Here is a 17,700-nt window from a genome sequence, read left to right as displayed (position 1 = left end):
GATTTTGAGGTGCAGGTAGATGCAAGTGCAACTCAGGTCAGATTTTGAGGTGCAGGTAGGTGCAAGTGCAACTCAGGTCAGATTTTGAGGTGCAGCTGGGTGTGGGTGCAACTCAGGTCAGATTTTGAGGTGCAGGTAGATGCAAGTGCAACTCAGGTCAGATTTTGAGGTGCAGGTAGGTGTGGGTGCAACTCAGGTCAGATTTTGAGGTGCAGGCGGGTGCGGGTGCAACTCAGGTCAGATTTTGAGGTGCAGCTGAATTAGTGAGATGGGAGTTAACGAAAATTTGATTTTCCTGTGAAATCGACCTGTCTGCGGAAAAGGCCTGTCTGTTAATGAGACGAGGGCCAGCGGGACTGGGGGTCAACGAAACGGGAACCAAAGAGGATTGGCTTAGATGGCCTAGTGAAAATAGCTTGGATGTACTAAATCCTGAGAGTTCTTGCAATGACTGATTGTTTCTTGTTACTGCGGAAAAATGCACAAACGGATTTTACAAAAATTTTCGAAACAAACTTGGATTTTATTGAATTCTCTGTTGATGCAGGGGTACATTATTTCCAAGGAAACTACATCTGAAGTTCATTAAGTGAACCGGTATCATTTTTGGTTCTGCTGAATTGCTTGACTGTGAACTGCCCTATCTGGATTGGGCTTTGATGGCCTTGCTGATTCTTCTTTCATGTATCTACCCTGTCTGGATTAGCTATTTTTAATTTCTTCTGAGACTCCCTCTCTTGGGTTGTAATGACTTATTGCATTGATTGGAGAAGATTGGTTCTTTCCTTCTTTTGTCGCAGCCTTGGGGGAAGAAGAATAAGGAAATAGATGTGCAAGTGAAGATGATTTTTAGAATTTTTTCACTGGAGTGCAACAAAAATGGGGAGATGATTCGTGCTTCTGAGAATGATTTATATCTTTTTATTTGGCAGGTCAAGCCTTTCAAAGAAGAATTTATCCATAGATAAATATGTGTACTTAATTTGCTAGTTCAGTAATACCCCTCGGATTATTACTAACTCCTTTTGGATTGTTTGGTTTTGTTTCCCCTAGTTACAAGAATGCAGAGTTGGCTTGTTTGACCTATTTGGATTGGAGAGCTGTTTTGAGGTTTTGTCTTCTTCGATCTTATCTTACCATGACCAAATCGCCCTTCTGGGTTTTCGATTCGGCGGACCGCATGCCCTAGCTTTTGCCTGAACCGCCCTTTCGGGTTTTCGATTCAGCGGGCTTGCACCTTAATTTTTGCCTAAGCTGCCCTTTCGGGTTTTCAACTTAGCAGGTGAATGACCTTAATTTTTGCCTAGACTGCCCTTGCGGGTTTTCAATCTAGCAGGTCTGCAGACTCTCTTTTCTTTCTTTTTTTTTTTTTTTTTTTTTTAAGAACCTTAACGCTGTTCACCGGAAGGACTTTATGGGTTGGATGAGGTTTAACAAAGAAATGGCTTGAGGTTTGCAAATTTCGACCGAACCCGAACGAGCAGGTTGCCTACGTATCCTAGTGTAGGAATCAGGTCGCGCGTAGTTCAGGGCAGATGCCCCCCTAGTTTCAGGGTGTGAAAGGAATTTTTAGGCTCAAATAGTTTGCAAAATGGGGTTTTTCTTTTGTTTTTTGGGGTCATAATTTCTGGGTTTTTGTTCGGCCAAAGGAGGCCTTCCGGTGTTCAAACGTAAAACCTTTTTAATTGATCAAGGTTTGTTGGTTCTACCATTATATCACCATTCTTATCTCGGAGTCTGACGGCTTTTCCAGGTAAGATTTGATCCACAATGTATGGTCCTGACCAATTCGGTTTGAACTTGCCCCTAGGGTCAGAGGTAGATGCCCGGTTTGCTTTCAACACCAAATCCCCTTCCTCTAATTCTCTGATTTTAACTTTCTTATTAAAGGCTCTTGCTATTCTGCGCTGGTAGCCTTGGGTGTGGTATAAGGCTTTGAGTCGCTTTTCATCCAACATGTTTAGCTCTTGATATTTGGCATTTACCCATTCTGTCTCGGGTAATTGACTTTCCATTAGTACTCGCAACGATGGTATGTGGATTTCAACCGGCAACACAGCTTCCATCCCATAGACCAGGGAATAAGGAGTAACTCCAGTAGAGGTTCGAATTGATGTTCTGTAGGCCCACAGAGCATATGGAAGCTTGTTAGACCAATCCTTGTAAGTTTCTGACATTTTGCTGATGATGGCCTTAACATTTTTATTTGCAGCTTCGACAGCTCCATTGGTTTGTGGCCTATAGGGTGAGGATTTGTGGTGCTTGATTTTGAACTCCTGGCAGAGAGTAATCACTTCTTTCTTAAAATGGGAGCCGTTATCTGAGATCAGCTCGTGTGGAACCCCATATCTGCAAATAATATTGGTTCTGATGAATTTGGCAACCGATGCTGATGACAGTGAAGCATATGAGGATGCCTCGACCCATTTAGTAAAGTAATCGATGGCTACAAGAATGTACTCGTGCCCATTTGAGGATTTCGGTGAAATTTTTCCAATAATATCAATGCCCCACATCGAGAATGGCCAAGGTGATGTGAGAGAATGTAATTCTGAGGGTGGTACATGGATAAGATTGGCATGTACTTGACATTTATAGCATTTCTTAACAAATGCAAAACAATCTGATTCCATTGTGGGCCAATAGTATCCAAGGCGCAAGATTTTCCTAGCAAGCATTTTTCCATTCATGTGCGGGCCACAAACACCTTCATGGGTTTCCTCAAGGATCTTAGCAGCCTGATCTTCTGTGATACACAAGAGTTGAATGCCATCAAAAGACCGACGATACAATTCATTTCCGCATATGACAAAATTGGAGGCTAATTTCTGTAGGGTTCTCCGTTCTTTGCTGGAGGCTTCGGCGGGATGCCCCTGGCCTGAGATAAAGTTTTTGATATCCGTAAACCAGGGTTGGCCATCCGGACATCTCGCCGCTATTTCTATAACATCACAATGAGCAGGAACCCACTGTTCTTGGATTGTTATCGGCCTCATCTTCTTTCCATCGGGTATGTCTATCATGGAGGCTAATGTGGCCAAAGCATCTGCAAATCGATTCTTTGCTCTTGGTAAGAAAGTAAATGTGATGTTTTTGAATTGATCCACAAGAACATCTAGGTATTCATGGTATGGGATGAGCCTATCCTCTCTGGTTTTCCACTTCCCTTTGGTTTGACAAATGATCAGCATCGAATCACCATATGCATCAAGCTCATCAATGCCAAGGGCTAACGCTGCTTCCAATCCCACGATACATGCCTCATACTCTGCCATGTTGTTGGTGCATTCGAATTGCAGCTTGACAGCGAGAGGGATATGTTCATTCCGGGGTGAAATGAGCAATGCCCCTACTCCTTGCCCCTTTTGGTTGGAAGCACCGTCAAAGTATAAGGTCCACCTAGGTTCATAGCTCTCCTCTTCCATTGTCATAATTTGCTCATCTGGGAACTCTGTTCTCAAGATACCAGTTTCCTTTATTGGAATCTCTGCTAATTGTTCAGCCACAGCCCTGCCTTTAATAGATTTCTGAGTGACATAGGTAATATCGAATTCCGAGAGCAACAATAACCATCTAGCGGTTCTCCCTGTTAGAGCAGGCTTTTCAAAAAGGTATTTCAAAGGATCCATTCGAGACAAAAGTATCACTCTCTGAGAGAGCAGGTAATGCCTAAGCCTTTGGGTGGCCCAGACATGTGCTAGACATGTTTTTTCTAAAGAAGTGTACTTTTGCTCGTATTCCAACATTTTCTTGCTCAAATAATAGACGGCTCTTTCATGCTTGGTTTCAGGATCTTGTTGAGCAAGCATACAACCCATAGCTGTATCAGTGATTGACAGATATAGTAGCAAAGGTTGCCCTGAAATTACTGATGCAAGCACAGGTGGTTCAGATAGGCATTGTTTAATTTTGTTAAAGGCCTCTTGACATTCTTCTGTCCATTCCTTAGATGCATTCTTCTTCAGCAACTTGAATATGGGTTCACAGGTGGAGGTTAGGTGAGCTACAAATCGGCTCAGAAATTGGATCCTTCCCAGAAAACCTCTAATTTCCTTTTCTGTCCTTGGAGGAGCCATTTCTTGGATTGCCTTAATCTTTTGAGGATCAACTTCTATCCCCCTCTGGCTGACTAGGAACCCCAACAATTTGCCGGACGTAACACCAAAAACACATTTACTTGGGTTGAGGCGAAGCCGGTATTTCAAGATTCTTTGGAAGAATTTTCTCAAATTCCCGAGGTGATCTTCCCTTTCTTTTGCTTTGACAATCATGTCATCCACATATACTTCCACCTCTTTATGAATCATATCATGCAACAGAGTGGTGGCGGCTCTTTGGTAAGTAGCTCCTGCATTTTTCAGGCCAAATGGCATCACCTTATAGCAGTAAGTGCCCCATTGTGTGATGAACGAGGTTTTGATCATGTCTTCGGGTGCCATCTTGATTTGATTATAGCCGGAAAAACCATCCATGAAGGAGAGTAAGGCATGGCCAGCAGTATTGTCGATCAAGACGTCGATATGGGGTAAGGGAAAGTCATCTTTAGGGCTTGCTTTGTTCAAATCCCTGAAGTCCACACACATTCGCACTCGGCCATCTTTCTTAGGGACTGGTACAATGTTTGCTAACCATTCAGGGTACTCCACCACTTGTAAGAATCCTGCGTCGAGCTGTTTTGTTACTTCTTCCTTAATTTTTAGAACCCATTCTGGCTTCATTCTCCTTAGTTTCTGCTTTTTTGGTTTTACCCCTGGTACCAATGGAAGCTTATGTTGGGCGATTTCCTCGCTTATTCCTGGCATGTCCTCATAGGACCAAGCAAAGACTTCTTTGAACTCTTGCAGAAGGTTCACTAGTTCCTCACGCTCCATGGAAGTTAGTGTTTTCCCGATTCGTATTTCCTTAACTAGTGTTTCGGTACCAATATTTATCACTTCAGTTTCTTCTTTTAAAGGCTGGGCTCGGCGTTCCTCCTCTTGTTTAAGCAGTTGCTGTAACTCAAGGGGAGGTTCGTCGGCCTCCTCATCCGAGGAAGGTTGTTCACTTTGATTATTATCATTATCAGAAGCACAAATATCAGAAGAGGACACAAGAGGATACTGAGAAATAGATTTCATTGAAGCGAAAGCAAGTACATTCTTACTGAAATTATCCTGAACAGGCTCAGGATTCACAATGGAAGTAAAAGCAGAAATAGAAACATCAGAATTTTCAGAAATGACAAACGGATAAGGGAGAGGATCTGCACTCCAGTTGGAAAGGACACAATTAGCTGCGGCAATGAAGCTTTGAGGATTAGCATATGCAGAATCTTCTCCAATTGCTGCAATAATAAGACAATCTCCTGGGAAGAGAGAGTTCAGAAGGTTTGAAGCCAAGCAATCCTGCCAATCTTCCTGTGTATCTGTGGTCTTAGTTGGTTCTGCAAAGAGGGACCCCAAGAGTCCTGGAGTAAGGTAGTCCTGCCAATCGATAGGGGGTTCTGCAATGGTACTGATGAGAGGCTCTTTTGGTATTTCCAAGTCATAGAAGATTTCGATCCCACAAAGAATCCTTCCCGTGTCTGGCTCAAACCACGGCTCTGCAAACCCGTGGTATGAAGTGGTTTCTCCTTTTCTGGTAAAGTACCCGTTTAGAGACAATGAGTACGAAGGTATCGAGATCACACCCCCATTTCTGCGAATTTCATTTCTTCTCATCATTTTAGCTTTCATCTGGTTCTTCTCTTTGTTTGTAGGTTTATATCCCAAGCCAAAAGTTCCTTCCATAGGCTCAACATCAGGCCACGACACCATGCCCTGTTGGTGCCATCCCAATCCCATTCCAGGGAAAAATCCCTGCCTCTTCATCATTTTGGCGACTGAGGGGTTGAGGGTGCAAATGATCATGGGAAAGATTTCTTTTGCTGCTTCTTCACAAGTGATCTGTGCAATTTCCAAGGAAAAACCATTCAGCATGACATCTTTTCCGGTGATAAGGAGTGACTTTTCTTTTGAAATTTGGGTGACTTCCAAATCTTCATCACCTCTGACGGTGATTATCTTGTTGTTCTTGATGAATTTTAGCTTCTGGTGAAGGCTTGAAGCAATGACCCCCTCTTTGTGCAACCAAGGGCGGCCTAACAGCAGATTGAATGAGGTTTTTATATCAAGGACCATGAAGTCTACTTCGAAATTCTCACCCCCAACAAGGATTTCTGTGGTAAGAATCCCAATGACATTTCTTCGGGTGTTATCATAAGCCAGGATTCCTTGTTGGGAAGGAGTGAAATTCTCGGGTCCAAAACCCAACATGGTAGCTGTCTGGAGAGGGCAAACATTTAAGGCTGATCCATTATCAACTAGAACAGAGGGAATTCTCATGCCCTGGCAGACAATGGTAACATGGAGGGCATGAATGTGATCACGACCTTGAGGCGGCAAATCCTGATCGGTGAAGGTTATAGACTTGGCGGCACTAACCATGGCCACTAGGTCAGCCAATTGATCCGGAGATGTTTCAGTTGATACTTGTACCGCATTCAATTCTTTGAGCACTGCCTCTCTATGCTGACGAGAAACCGTCAGTAGGCCCCACACTGTGATGTGGGCCTGAGTTTTCTTCAATTGTTTGACAATCTCATCATTCTCTTCAGCAATTCTCTTTTGAACGTGATCCTCTACTACCTCCCTGGCCAAGGCTGCTGGGTTTTCATCTCGGAGCTCAGGCGGCTTGAATACCCTACCTCCCCTCGTAAAATGTTGGACCTCATCACATTGAAGCTCAAAAGGATCAAGGTTATCATATTGAAAGATCAGAGGGGATGGAGGTTCAATTTTATGGGTTAGGACTATGGGTGCGACTTCTGGTTCATCGACCTCTTCCCAACGAAAGTAGTAAGGCTCAGGATTGGTATCAATGGCACATATTAGAGTTGATGGATCAAATTTAGGAACATCAAGGGTGATCATTCCCACTTGCGCGGGTGGGGGTAATGCATGGTTTGGGAGAGGGTTGTTGGTGATATTGGGTTTAGGAGGAAAAACTAGAAGATCATTTTCAAGCAAGTCTTGAATAACATGTTTAAGGGCTATACAACGATCTGTAGTGTGTCCGGGACCTTGGTGGTACTCGCAATGTTCACGGGGATTGTAGTTTTTTGGCAAAGGGTCGGGGGGAGGGCGAGGGGTGGGTAATGTGATTTTTTTCGCGGCCAGGCATTGTTTTAGAACCGCAGAGGGAGGGGCAGGTAAGGGAGTAAATTCTCTTTTTTGCAGAATAGGAGGTTTAGGAGGATCCTGGCTGTAATCGAAAACCATCGCTTTCTGGGTTTGGTTGGATGAGGAAACATTATTGACTTCTTTATTGGGAGGGAAGGGCTTCTTGAAGTCACTTTTTGCTTGAACAGTCCTGGCCAGAATTCCTTTGTTCATAGCATCGTCAATCTGGGTCCCAGCATTGATGAAGAGATCAAAAGTAGGGCAATACTGCAGTGTCATGTGTTGAAGCATTGAGGGGAGGAGGTTATTCAGCATGATCTTGCACTGCTCCTTTTCGGTAGGGCGGTCCATCATTGAGGCTGCCAACTTCCTCCATCTTTTCACAAAGGCGATAAATGTTTCCTTAGGCTCCTGCTTAGTTGCTTCCAGATCCCGGATAGTCACCTCAGACCCATCATCATATGAAAAGTGCTTAATGAATTGCTCGGTGATCTCATTCCAGCTCTTAACTTTCATCTTGTCTAAACCCAAATACCATTTACGTGCAACATCGGTTAGCGAGATAGGAAAGAGCTGGGCCATCTGTTCTGAATTCAAACCTTGGGACTGCGATCGTATGATGAACATTTGCACATGAGCAGTAGGAGAACCAGTACCATTGTATTTGTCAAAATCTGGAATTTGGAAATTCGGAGGTAGACGGACATGAGGGAACAATGTAAGATCATCTGGGTTGAAAGTACTTAATTCTCGGCTCTTGATCCCTTTGACTTCTTGAAGTAGCAACTCAAATTTCTCAGCAAGGGACTTGTCTTCTGGGGTAGGGACTTGAGTGCGATCTCTCTCATCATATTGTTCTTGATCTTCGATAATCAGAGGAGACAGATTAGGTTGAGGGGAGACCTCAGATGCGGTTGCTGTAGACTTTCCTTTTGTTGTGGGAGTACCAAATTTTTCCTTCCATTGGTCTTTCATGATCTTATTCTCTTCACGAAGTAAGCTCATCTGACGGGTGAGTTCGATCAGCAATTCCTCAACACGAGGAGTCAGAAGGTTTCCAGTAGGTTCAGACATTGAGACAAGAGTGGGAGAAGATGGTGGTGAAATTCTCAAGAGACGAGCGGAAACTCGGGTCCAGGTTACTTTTGGATGATCAATGGTGAATGTAAGAACTCCTGACAAAGAAAATGTTGGAAGTTTAGACACGATAGTATTCCTTACTAAAACATGCATCGGCTAGAAGGACTAATTTTTACACACACATTTGAGGTTGATAAATTTTCCATTGAAAAGATGGTCTTATTTATTTGAACATTGAAAGAATGTGACCAATAGATTGGTGAGGCATGATCTTCAAAGGGGATGCCCCTTGAAGGTAATGGCATTTTAGGGGTTTTAAGGATGTACTTGAAGAAGATGCCCCTAGTTCAGGGGAGATAAAAATCCTAAGCCAGAGTTATGAGATGAGTCCTTGAAATGAAATCCTGGTCTAAAGGATATCAATCTATGATCAATGCATCATTGATCAGTGAGAGATGGGACTTCCTAGATCTAAGAGCAATGAGATTATTATCCCAACCTCAAAGGCATTTTCTTTTTGTGCTTTACTTGGAGGGCACAATTCCTAACCCTTAATCTAGCGGAACCAAGTGGTTTGGTTCATGACTTTGTTCGTGTTCCTGAGACCGATCGTAGCCATTGGAAGATGGACTACGGCCTAATCTAGATACAGAAGGGTAGGATATCCTAATCTAGGCTCACACACACGTGAGGTACGCATGTTCGTGCTATATGCATGTGTGGGGTAATCTAGGGGTAAGGCCAAGAGTTCCCTTAGCGCGAATCCGTGTTCGATATACTCTACCGGTGTCCAGAGTAGTAGTACGTGAACCAACAGATCCGTTTACGCACCATAAAGGTACTAGGCTAAGGGTGGAATGCTTCTCTAACACAGAGGCACCGGGTCATGACCTCCCAGTCAACCATGCTAGATAACACTCCGGGTTCCTAAATAGGACGTGTGTGAATGTGATATGCAAGGGTGTAGATGTAAGTGTGTGCAATTTGGGGATTCGCATCTAATGCCCTTAAGTCCTTTAATTAATTTTTGAAAGTTTAGGTGATGGATTATTTAAGTAAGCAAACAACCATTTTTTTTGTTCTTTTTGTTTTTTTGAATTTTTGAGTTTTTGAATTTTTTTTTGTGTGTTTTGGTTCACATTTTCCCCCTTTAATGATAACCTAAATGACTAAAGCTTCTAAAAGTTATGAAGTTAGGTAATTTCATCCCCAGCAGAGTCGCCAATCTGTGGATCCCGTCCCGAGGGGGGTGGTCCCACTAGGGTGTGTGTTTTTATGATGATAGCGCCTTTGTCCATTGGATTTGAATATGATTGCTTTTTTCATAAATTTAAGATAAAAGTCCTAACTTCACGAAAGAAGCAACTGACCAGAGTCGCCACCTAGATTAGGGATCTAGGACCCATGATTAACTCTGTTAATTTGGTCTACGTTTTGAGTTCTGGGTAAGTTACCTGGTTACGAAGTCGGAAGGTGTACCGCACGAGGTGTACATCACCGACCTTGCCTAACTTTTGAAAGCTTTAATTATTCAGGTTTAACTAAGGGGGTGAATGTGAATTTTATTTTAGAAATCTAAACATTACTAATGATTTAGCCGTTCACAGTTTAGACTCATGCGGGCCAGGAGTGCATCCTACATGCAACTACATGCCTACGTGCCTATGTGATTGTTTTGAGATTGATAAGATTTGACTTGAGTTGATTTTGATTAATTGATTTGAAGTGAAGTGACCTACGCTATATGAACCTAGATCTAATGCAATGGACCTAAGTTGCATCTTAGCATTTCTGTGAGAACTTGGATTCAAAAGTTCTATTGGGGAACCTAGAGTGCCACTTCTAAGTTTTCCAATCCTAGAACCTAAAACTTAAGAATTTGGAGGTTTAGATTTTGAATTGAAGTTTTCCAATTTGATGTAAGTTCTTAGATTCTTTAAGGTTTTTTTTTTTATTCCAAAGAGTTCCAAGTTTAACAAAGTAACTAAGCATGCAAAAACCAAAGCAACACAACTAGCAAGATGGCTAAACATGTGATTTCTAAGCATATGATGAGGACAAATAATAAATAAAGAAATCTAAATATGCAATTAATCATGCGACTAAACACAATGAAACATCTAACATGCAAAAATGGTTTAAGGAAAAGGAAAGGGTAAAAAAGGGAATGGAAGAGATGAAGAAGGGTGTCGAAAAATGGAAGAGACAGAAGAAAGGAGCGGAAAGGTGCGGGTTTAGGGTGCGGGTTAGGATGTGGATTCAGGGTGTGGGTTACGGCTAGGCTGCGTGGGCTTCAATGGTTTATTGGGGCAGATGGGTTGGGCTGGTTGGGTTGAGTTCGGTTATGAACCCAAGTGGGATTGGGGTTCGGGTGTGGGGTTGGGTAAAGTTGGGTTGGGTTCGGATTTGGGTGGAGTGTGTGAGATGTGATGGGTTGGGCGTAGGTTGAGTCAAGTAGGATTGGGCATGAGATGAGTCGGGTCAGGTTGGGTTGGGTGTAGGATGCGGGTTTTGGGGTGCGGCTTTGAGTTGGCTGAAAGCCCTTGGCTGTGGGTTAGGCCGAATGAGCCATGGGTTAAGCTAGGTTGAGTGACCTCAGGTTTGATCCACAATGATCATACCTGAGTTGACATGCATGTATAGTGCAAATGAAGCATGTCTGGAATCCAGAAGTTTTACATTTTAAACTATTCCCATGCATGCATATTATACACTACACATGCATTCATATTTGTCTAGAGTAAACCTTCACTAATGCATTCAAACTCATCATTTCAGAAAAGCTTGCTCTCGGTTACACCAGGTGGTTTTAGTCAAGACTTACACTAAGCTGGGCCTGTGTTGAGTCAGGGTGTAACTCAGGGTAGGATGAGTTAGGATCAATTCAAAGTGCGACTCGGATGAATTCAGGGTGCGACTCGGGTCACTTTGGGGTGCGACTCGGGTTGGGTTGGGTGGGGTGGGGTGTGGGGTTGGGTTAAGTTGGGTTGGGGTATGGGGTTGGGCTGGGTTTGGTCGAGTTGGGTTAGATTGGGTCAAGGGGTTGGGTGTGGGTTTGGGTGTGGGTTAGGGTGCTGTTTGGGGGTTGGGTTTGGGTGTGGGGTTGGGCATGGGTTGGGTTTGGGGTGGGGCATGGGTTGGGTTTGGGGTGTGGGGTTGGGTCGGGTATGGGTCCATGGGTTAGGTTTGGGCGTGGGTTGGGGTGGAGTGTGGGGTTGGGTTAAGTCGGGTTGGGGTATGGGGTTGGGTTAAGTCGGGTTGGGGTATGGGGTTGGGTTGGGTTTGGTCGAGTTGGGTTAGATTGGGCAAAGGGGTTGGGTGTGGGTTTGGGTGCTGTTTGGGGGGTTGGGTTTGGGTTTGGGGTTGGGCATGGGTTGGGTTTGGGGTGGGGCATGGGTTGGGTTTGGGGTGTGGGGTTGGGTCGGGCATGGGTCCATGGGTTAGGTTTGGGCGTGGGTTGGGGTGGAGTGTGGGGTTGGGTTAAGTCGGGTTGAGGTATGGGGTTGGGCTGGGTTTGGTCGAGTTGGGTTAGATTGGGTCAAGGGGTTGGGCGTGGGTTAGGGTACTGTTTGGGGGGTTGGGTTTGGGTTTGGGGTTGGGCATGGGTTGGGTTTGGGGTGGGGCATGGGTCAAGGCTGGATGAGCCAAGAATTCGGGCGAAGACCATGGGTTTGGGTTAAGGCCAGATAGGCCGCGGGTTTTCGGTTCGGGTTCGGAATTTGGATACGGCTTAGGGGCAAATGAGTCGGGTCTAAGTTGGGGGCGAACCCGAGACTAGCCAGGGTCTAACTAGGGGCTAACCAGGGGCAAGTAGGGTGTAACCAGCAGGGAACCAAGATGAACCAAGGGCTAAGCAGGGTGTAACCCAAGTTGGGTTGGGGTGCAGGGGTAGACCGAATAGGAATAGGCCGGAGGAAACCAGATTTGTCTTGAAGATGAGGTTTGGATTGAGAAATACAAACAGTTCTAAGATGCAAGCTACTATTAATTAACATGCAAACAAAATTTAATATGCAAGCTTCTTGTAAACTACATGGGGAGGGGCCTCAATATGCTAACGAGTACGACTTGGGTTTACAAAACAGTATGAACATGGACCCTAATGTGCGAGTTGTGATTTGTAAGCATAAATCCAAAGGATGCCTTATTCTAGCATGAAGAATTAAATGACAAATGCCTACCTCTTCTGCGATAACTGATGTTGATCCTCTTCGTTCTCCTTGATTATGATCTCCCGAGCTTTCGATTAGATCCTTGTCGTAATTGAACCCCCCTAGGATATTTGATCAAATTGACCACCAAATTGATAAAGTGACGAGATGAGCCTCCGCCCGAACGGTTAGATCAAAGATTCGGAAAGGCAAAAGTGGTTTGGGTTTGATTAAATAGGTGATGGAATGGATGGGATCTACATGGGTGTGGTCATGATGGTAGGTGGTTGGTTGTGCATAGGAATATGGGTGCAGTGATATGGAGTATATGAATGTATGGGGTGTATGGATAATAGGAGGTCTGATGAGGGCTTGAGAGTGAATATGAAATGGGATAATGGGTTCGGATATGGGGCTTAATGGAGTAGTACAATTTGGAGGTTGTAATCTAATGAGTGTTGGAGGAAGGTGATGGGGATGGGGACACGGCTAAAGAGATGGGGGTTGGACCATAGTGGCCGCACGGCTACGGAAAGGGGAAAGGCAATTCTTTGGAGAAGGAAGCTAGGAATTATTCCTCTCTGTTCTTCTTCTTGGGGAGGTATTTATAGGTGTTGGGGGTGCAAGAATTACTAAGTTTAGAGTGTTGGAAAATCAAGGGGGGAGATTAAAAGATGGAACATTAGAAACAAATCAAAGGAGAGATGAGAAAATACCTAGAATATTCTTTTTCTTTCATAACAGGATATCTTTGAAGAAAAGCAAATCACGCCCAATTTGGGCGTGCAATTGGAGTTTTAGAAAGCCTTTGATTGGTTTCTTTGTATAGAATATTCTAGCTTTATTAGAATTGGTAATATTGACTAGCTTTCCCCTTTTTTTATCCCAATTGGTGGAAATAATTCAAAAGTCTCTCAAAATATATCCATGATTCTAAAAATTTAGGGAACATTTCAGCAAGGCACGTTTTCCCAAGTTGGGAAAACGTTGGTTGATGAGAGAGAAAGATGGAAGACAAAAAGTTAGGAAAATTTTGGAATTTGGAGATTTGGGTGAGATTTTATGGCTAGTTTTAAATGATTTTCACCAATTCTTGTTCCCTAATTTTTCTTGACTCTTTTAAAACCAATATTGCCATACAAATTACAAATTTAAATTTTTTCATCCAATGAGAGCCGTCGGTTTTTAACGGCGGATCATTTTTCCACCATTTGATCAAATTGTCGATTCGATTGGACCAACCAACTTGATCAGCTTTGGATCGATGATCCCAGCCGTTAAACCACCAATTAATGAGTTTAAAATCTGTTGTTGATCATAGGATTGAACAATTTCTACGGCTCTCATTTTTTCGTATTGATCCGTGGGTTTTCGTATGTTTTTCCTCAATTGAGCTACTTAATGTCCGATCGGGATTGGGGCTGACCCCGATTAATTTAATTTTGACCAAATGATCTTAATTTATTGAGAAAACACCCAAATTAATCTCAACCCTTGATTTGATGACTCGATAAAAATCGAATCTCAGAGCAGAATTAGGGTTCGGCCTGTGAAGCGACCCTACCTAATTTAACCCCGATTGACGATCCGTTGGGTTGGATTAGGGTTTCGGCAACTTCAAGTATATAAATACATAAGAGAGGGTCTCTTACAATATTCACTATACTCGGGCCACTAAACAAGGTATTTTTCCAATTTTTCGGGCCACATTTTGGACATTTCGGACATTTCGGACATTAGGAGGGAGATTGAGAGATTTAGAGAGAAAATTCCACGGATCAATATTTTAGACTATTGTTGGTTAATGTGTAGCAAAATGAGGGTGTCTACAGGTACATCTTCAAGCATGACCAAGTGATGTGATGGTTCCTTCTATGATCACCCTACCTTATCAAAACACTTCAAGGCAAATTGATTAGTATTCAAGAACATAATCAATTATGTTTAGAATCATCAAAACAAGATAGGAGAGTAGACCCTTGGGCTTACAATTTCCTTGACTGTAAATGGGAGAGTCAGAGATATTAACCTGAATGCGAACGAATCAGGAGAAAAAGACTGATTTAGTTGCGAATGAACCACAAAAGTAATAGCCTGATGGAATCAGAAGTTGAAGGATTAACTCGGTTACAGATTAACCGATAAGTCGGAGATACTAGCTTGACTGCGAATGAGTTAATTACTAAAGGATCGACTTGGTTACAGACTAACCAAATAGTCGGGGATAAAAGCTTGACTGCGAAGGAGTCAAAACCTCAAAGAATCGACTTGGTTGTGAATGAACAGAAAATTCGAGGATACGAGCTAGACTGCGAATGAGTCAAAAGCTCTACAAATTGACTTGGTTGCGAATGAACCGAAAAGTCGAAGATACGAGCTAGACTGCGAATGAGTCAAAGGCTCTAAGAATCGACTTTGTTGCAAATGAACCAAAAAGTCGAGGATACGACCTATACTGCAAATGAGTCAAAGGCTCAGAGGATTGACCTGGTTGCGAATGAATTGAAAAGTAGAGGCTACGAGCTAGACTGCGAATGAGTCAAAGGCTCTAAGAATCGACTTGGTTGCAAATGAACCAAAAAGTCGAGGATACGAGCGAGACTGCGAATGAGTCAAAGGCTCAAAGAATCGACTTGGTTGCGAATGAACCGAAAAGCCGAGGATACCTTGATCAAGCCGAAGTCTACATGAGACGGTACAGGAATCAAAGGTATGACAGGATTGTAGAAGGGCTTCTCACCAGAATAATAGTTAGATGGACCTGTGGAAAGGTTGTTCTCCATACTAACTGCTAGGAGGTACAAACAACAATTTTGCTTCAGGATGCGAGAATTTTGATCGATTCTATTTAGAGATTGATTGTCTCTTGCCAAGCCATTGGGAGTGCGAGTTCTTTGCTGAGAACCGGACTCAGATAGCCTGTTAGGATTTGGGTTTTGACTTTTTTTTACCAAGAGAACTGTATTCTGCTGGAGATTGAAGGCACGGGAGCAAATTCTAGACTCCGTTGGGGAAATTGATTTTCTTGGGAAGTTGACTCTTCCAGGGAGTGGACTCGCCTGAGAAGTTTAAGGGTTTGTTTCGAGATATACTCGTGCCTCACTTATCTCAACTTGCTATAGACATTGTCACTGATTGCCTTTTGTGTGCTTGATATCTTTTATGACGCAAGTCATAAAGGATGCCCCTAGTGTGTTGTGATTCAATGACAAGAGTCTCAAGGAAGCGGAACAATGGTGTTTGAAGAAAATGGTGCTTTGCTCTGTGAAAGCTTAAGGTTGCACAGGTTCTTTTCTTTAGTATGAATAGGACAAGCACCCTGACGGCTTAAACTGACAATTTCTTCTGTCGTTGCTCACTATTTGAGGCTTTGATGTCTCTGGCAGGTCTAAACAAGATGTCTCTGGAAGGTATACACCCGCTCTTCTAGTGCCAGACTTTTTGGACTTTAGAAGAAAACAAATATCTATAAGGAACAGACTTTTCAGGACTCGATCAAAGAAGACGCAAATTATTCAAGGGACTTGACTTACTTTTGATTCACCCTTAGATCTGATGTGTTATTTTTAAATGGTAAGGCTAGCCGCTCTCAGAGTAATCTCGAAGACCATGTCACGAGGTTCTAATTTTCTCCATCAGGATTTCCGTCATGGTTATTACCCTCTAAGGATTGCTCAGTTCTAATGTCCCTAGTTTAGAAAGGTATCAAAGTAAGTCCTGCCCACACTACTCAGATTTCGGGATCCTGCCCTATTTGAAGACTGCTTCTCCATCTCATTAACTTCTCTCTTTGTAAGGAATCACAACTCTCATGACTATTGCTCTTCCAAGTTTTCGGCCTAGTAGACCACTTTTCTCAACTCTTGCTTAGTTTTCTCACTCTAAACTCAATTTTCGAAATTCTTCATAATTGATGAACTCCTTCTCCATCTCATCAACTCATTCTTCATGGAAAGTTCTTGCCTCTGACTAGATTGCCTTCTCAAATTTCAATCCAGCATACCACTACCATTTTGCATGAGACAACCCCTTTGGTTATTGACTTTACTAAGTATATGACTTTATCTAGGCCGCCCTTTCGGGTTTTCAACCTAGTGGGTCTTCAGACTCTCATTTTTTTCTTTTCTTTTTGCTTTTATTTGACTTAAACCTTTGCTTCTTTTACCAGAGGGACTTTCTAGGTGGGCTCGGGTTCAAAGGGGTTGGATATTTCTTAGGTTCAAACGATTTGGACCGGATCTGGTCTTGCCAGATTGCCTACGTACCCAAAGGATCACATCTGCGTAGTTCGCTTTGGGGTTTGACAAAGAATGGTTTAGCTTTCAGCTTATAAAGTTGGAAGGGAATAATTTGACTTTTATCACAAAGGTTGACCGAACCTGAATTGATCAGGTTGCCTACGTACCCCTAAAGAACTGGGGATCAGGTCCGACGTAGTTCGGGTGCATAAACGCCCTTGGTTTATAATGTGGTTAGAAAGAAATGTTTAGTTTTAAAGTGTTGGCTCGCAAAAGAATTTTTTTAAACGTTGAGATTTTGGCTATAAAGGCTTATGTAAGCCCAAGGGTTCCCTATGGGTTCATTCAATCATCTTGTTTTGATGATTAACAAACGCAAATTGATTAGTCATTTATGGACTGATCATTTGCCTTGAGTGTTGTGCTTTAGACAGGTCCTACACAAGTCAAATCATACTAGCACGCACCTTGTTGGCCTATGCTTGAAGATGAACCAAACACAATGGCAAAGGAGCTTGGAACATACTTGGACCAATCACAACTTGGAGGTACCAAGGAGAAGCTCATCATCAACCATCTCAAAGCATTGAACAAACAAAAGAAGATCAATGAAGGCCAAAGCTTGTGGATCAACAACTTGCAAAGGAGCTGGAACCAAATAGTGGCATCATCCTTGGAAGGTGTCAAGCAAAGAAGCTCAACCTTGAAGATCCCAAAGCAAGCCATGCACTCAAAGATAAGATCAAGCAATGGCTACCTCAAGAGTTCATTCAAGAGAGTGGTAAAAAGGGTAGATTGTATCACCTATCTCTCTTGTGTTTTCTCTTATCAAGGCACATCTTAAAACCCCTAAAAATATATTTTTCAAAGAGACTAACACACCCTTTAAGGACTTAAATGGATAAGTGAATGGCCATGGTGGTGTACCAACATGTTGGGACCCATATGGCATTCAACACAACATTGAACAAAATAGAGTTCCGAAGAAACAACCTGGACCAGCAACTAAATCCTATCAAAACTTGTTTAAGA

General features: G+C 43.0%; 1 protein-coding gene across 1 annotated transcript; it reads right to left on the bottom strand.

Annotated features, from left to right (window-relative positions):
• Positions 1 to 232: 232 nt before the first annotated feature.
• Positions 233 to 13,910, bottom strand: LOC143891159 (uncharacterized). Its single transcript, XM_077395795.1, has 3 exons — positions 12,461 to 13,910; positions 1,805 to 8,374; positions 233 to 468 (listed from the first exon to the last, which is right to left on the bottom strand). Exons 2-3 carry the CDS (start codon positions 8,271 to 8,273, stop codon positions 233 to 235), a joined length of 6,705 nt encoding a protein of 2,234 aa, XP_077251910.1. The 5' UTR covers positions 8,274 to 8,374; positions 12,461 to 13,910.
• Between the last annotated feature and the right edge of the window lie 3,790 nt (positions 13,911 to 17,700).

This window comes from Tasmannia lanceolata, unplaced genomic scaffold, assembly GCF_043159265.1.
Source record: "Tasmannia lanceolata isolate RefF3 unplaced genomic scaffold, GAP_Taslan_0.1 ptg000013l, whole genome shotgun sequence".
In the NCBI taxonomy this organism is placed as follows: domain Eukaryota; kingdom Viridiplantae; phylum Streptophyta; class Magnoliopsida; order Canellales; family Winteraceae; genus Tasmannia; species Tasmannia lanceolata.
This window is presented reverse-complemented; position numbering and strand designations above follow the sequence as displayed.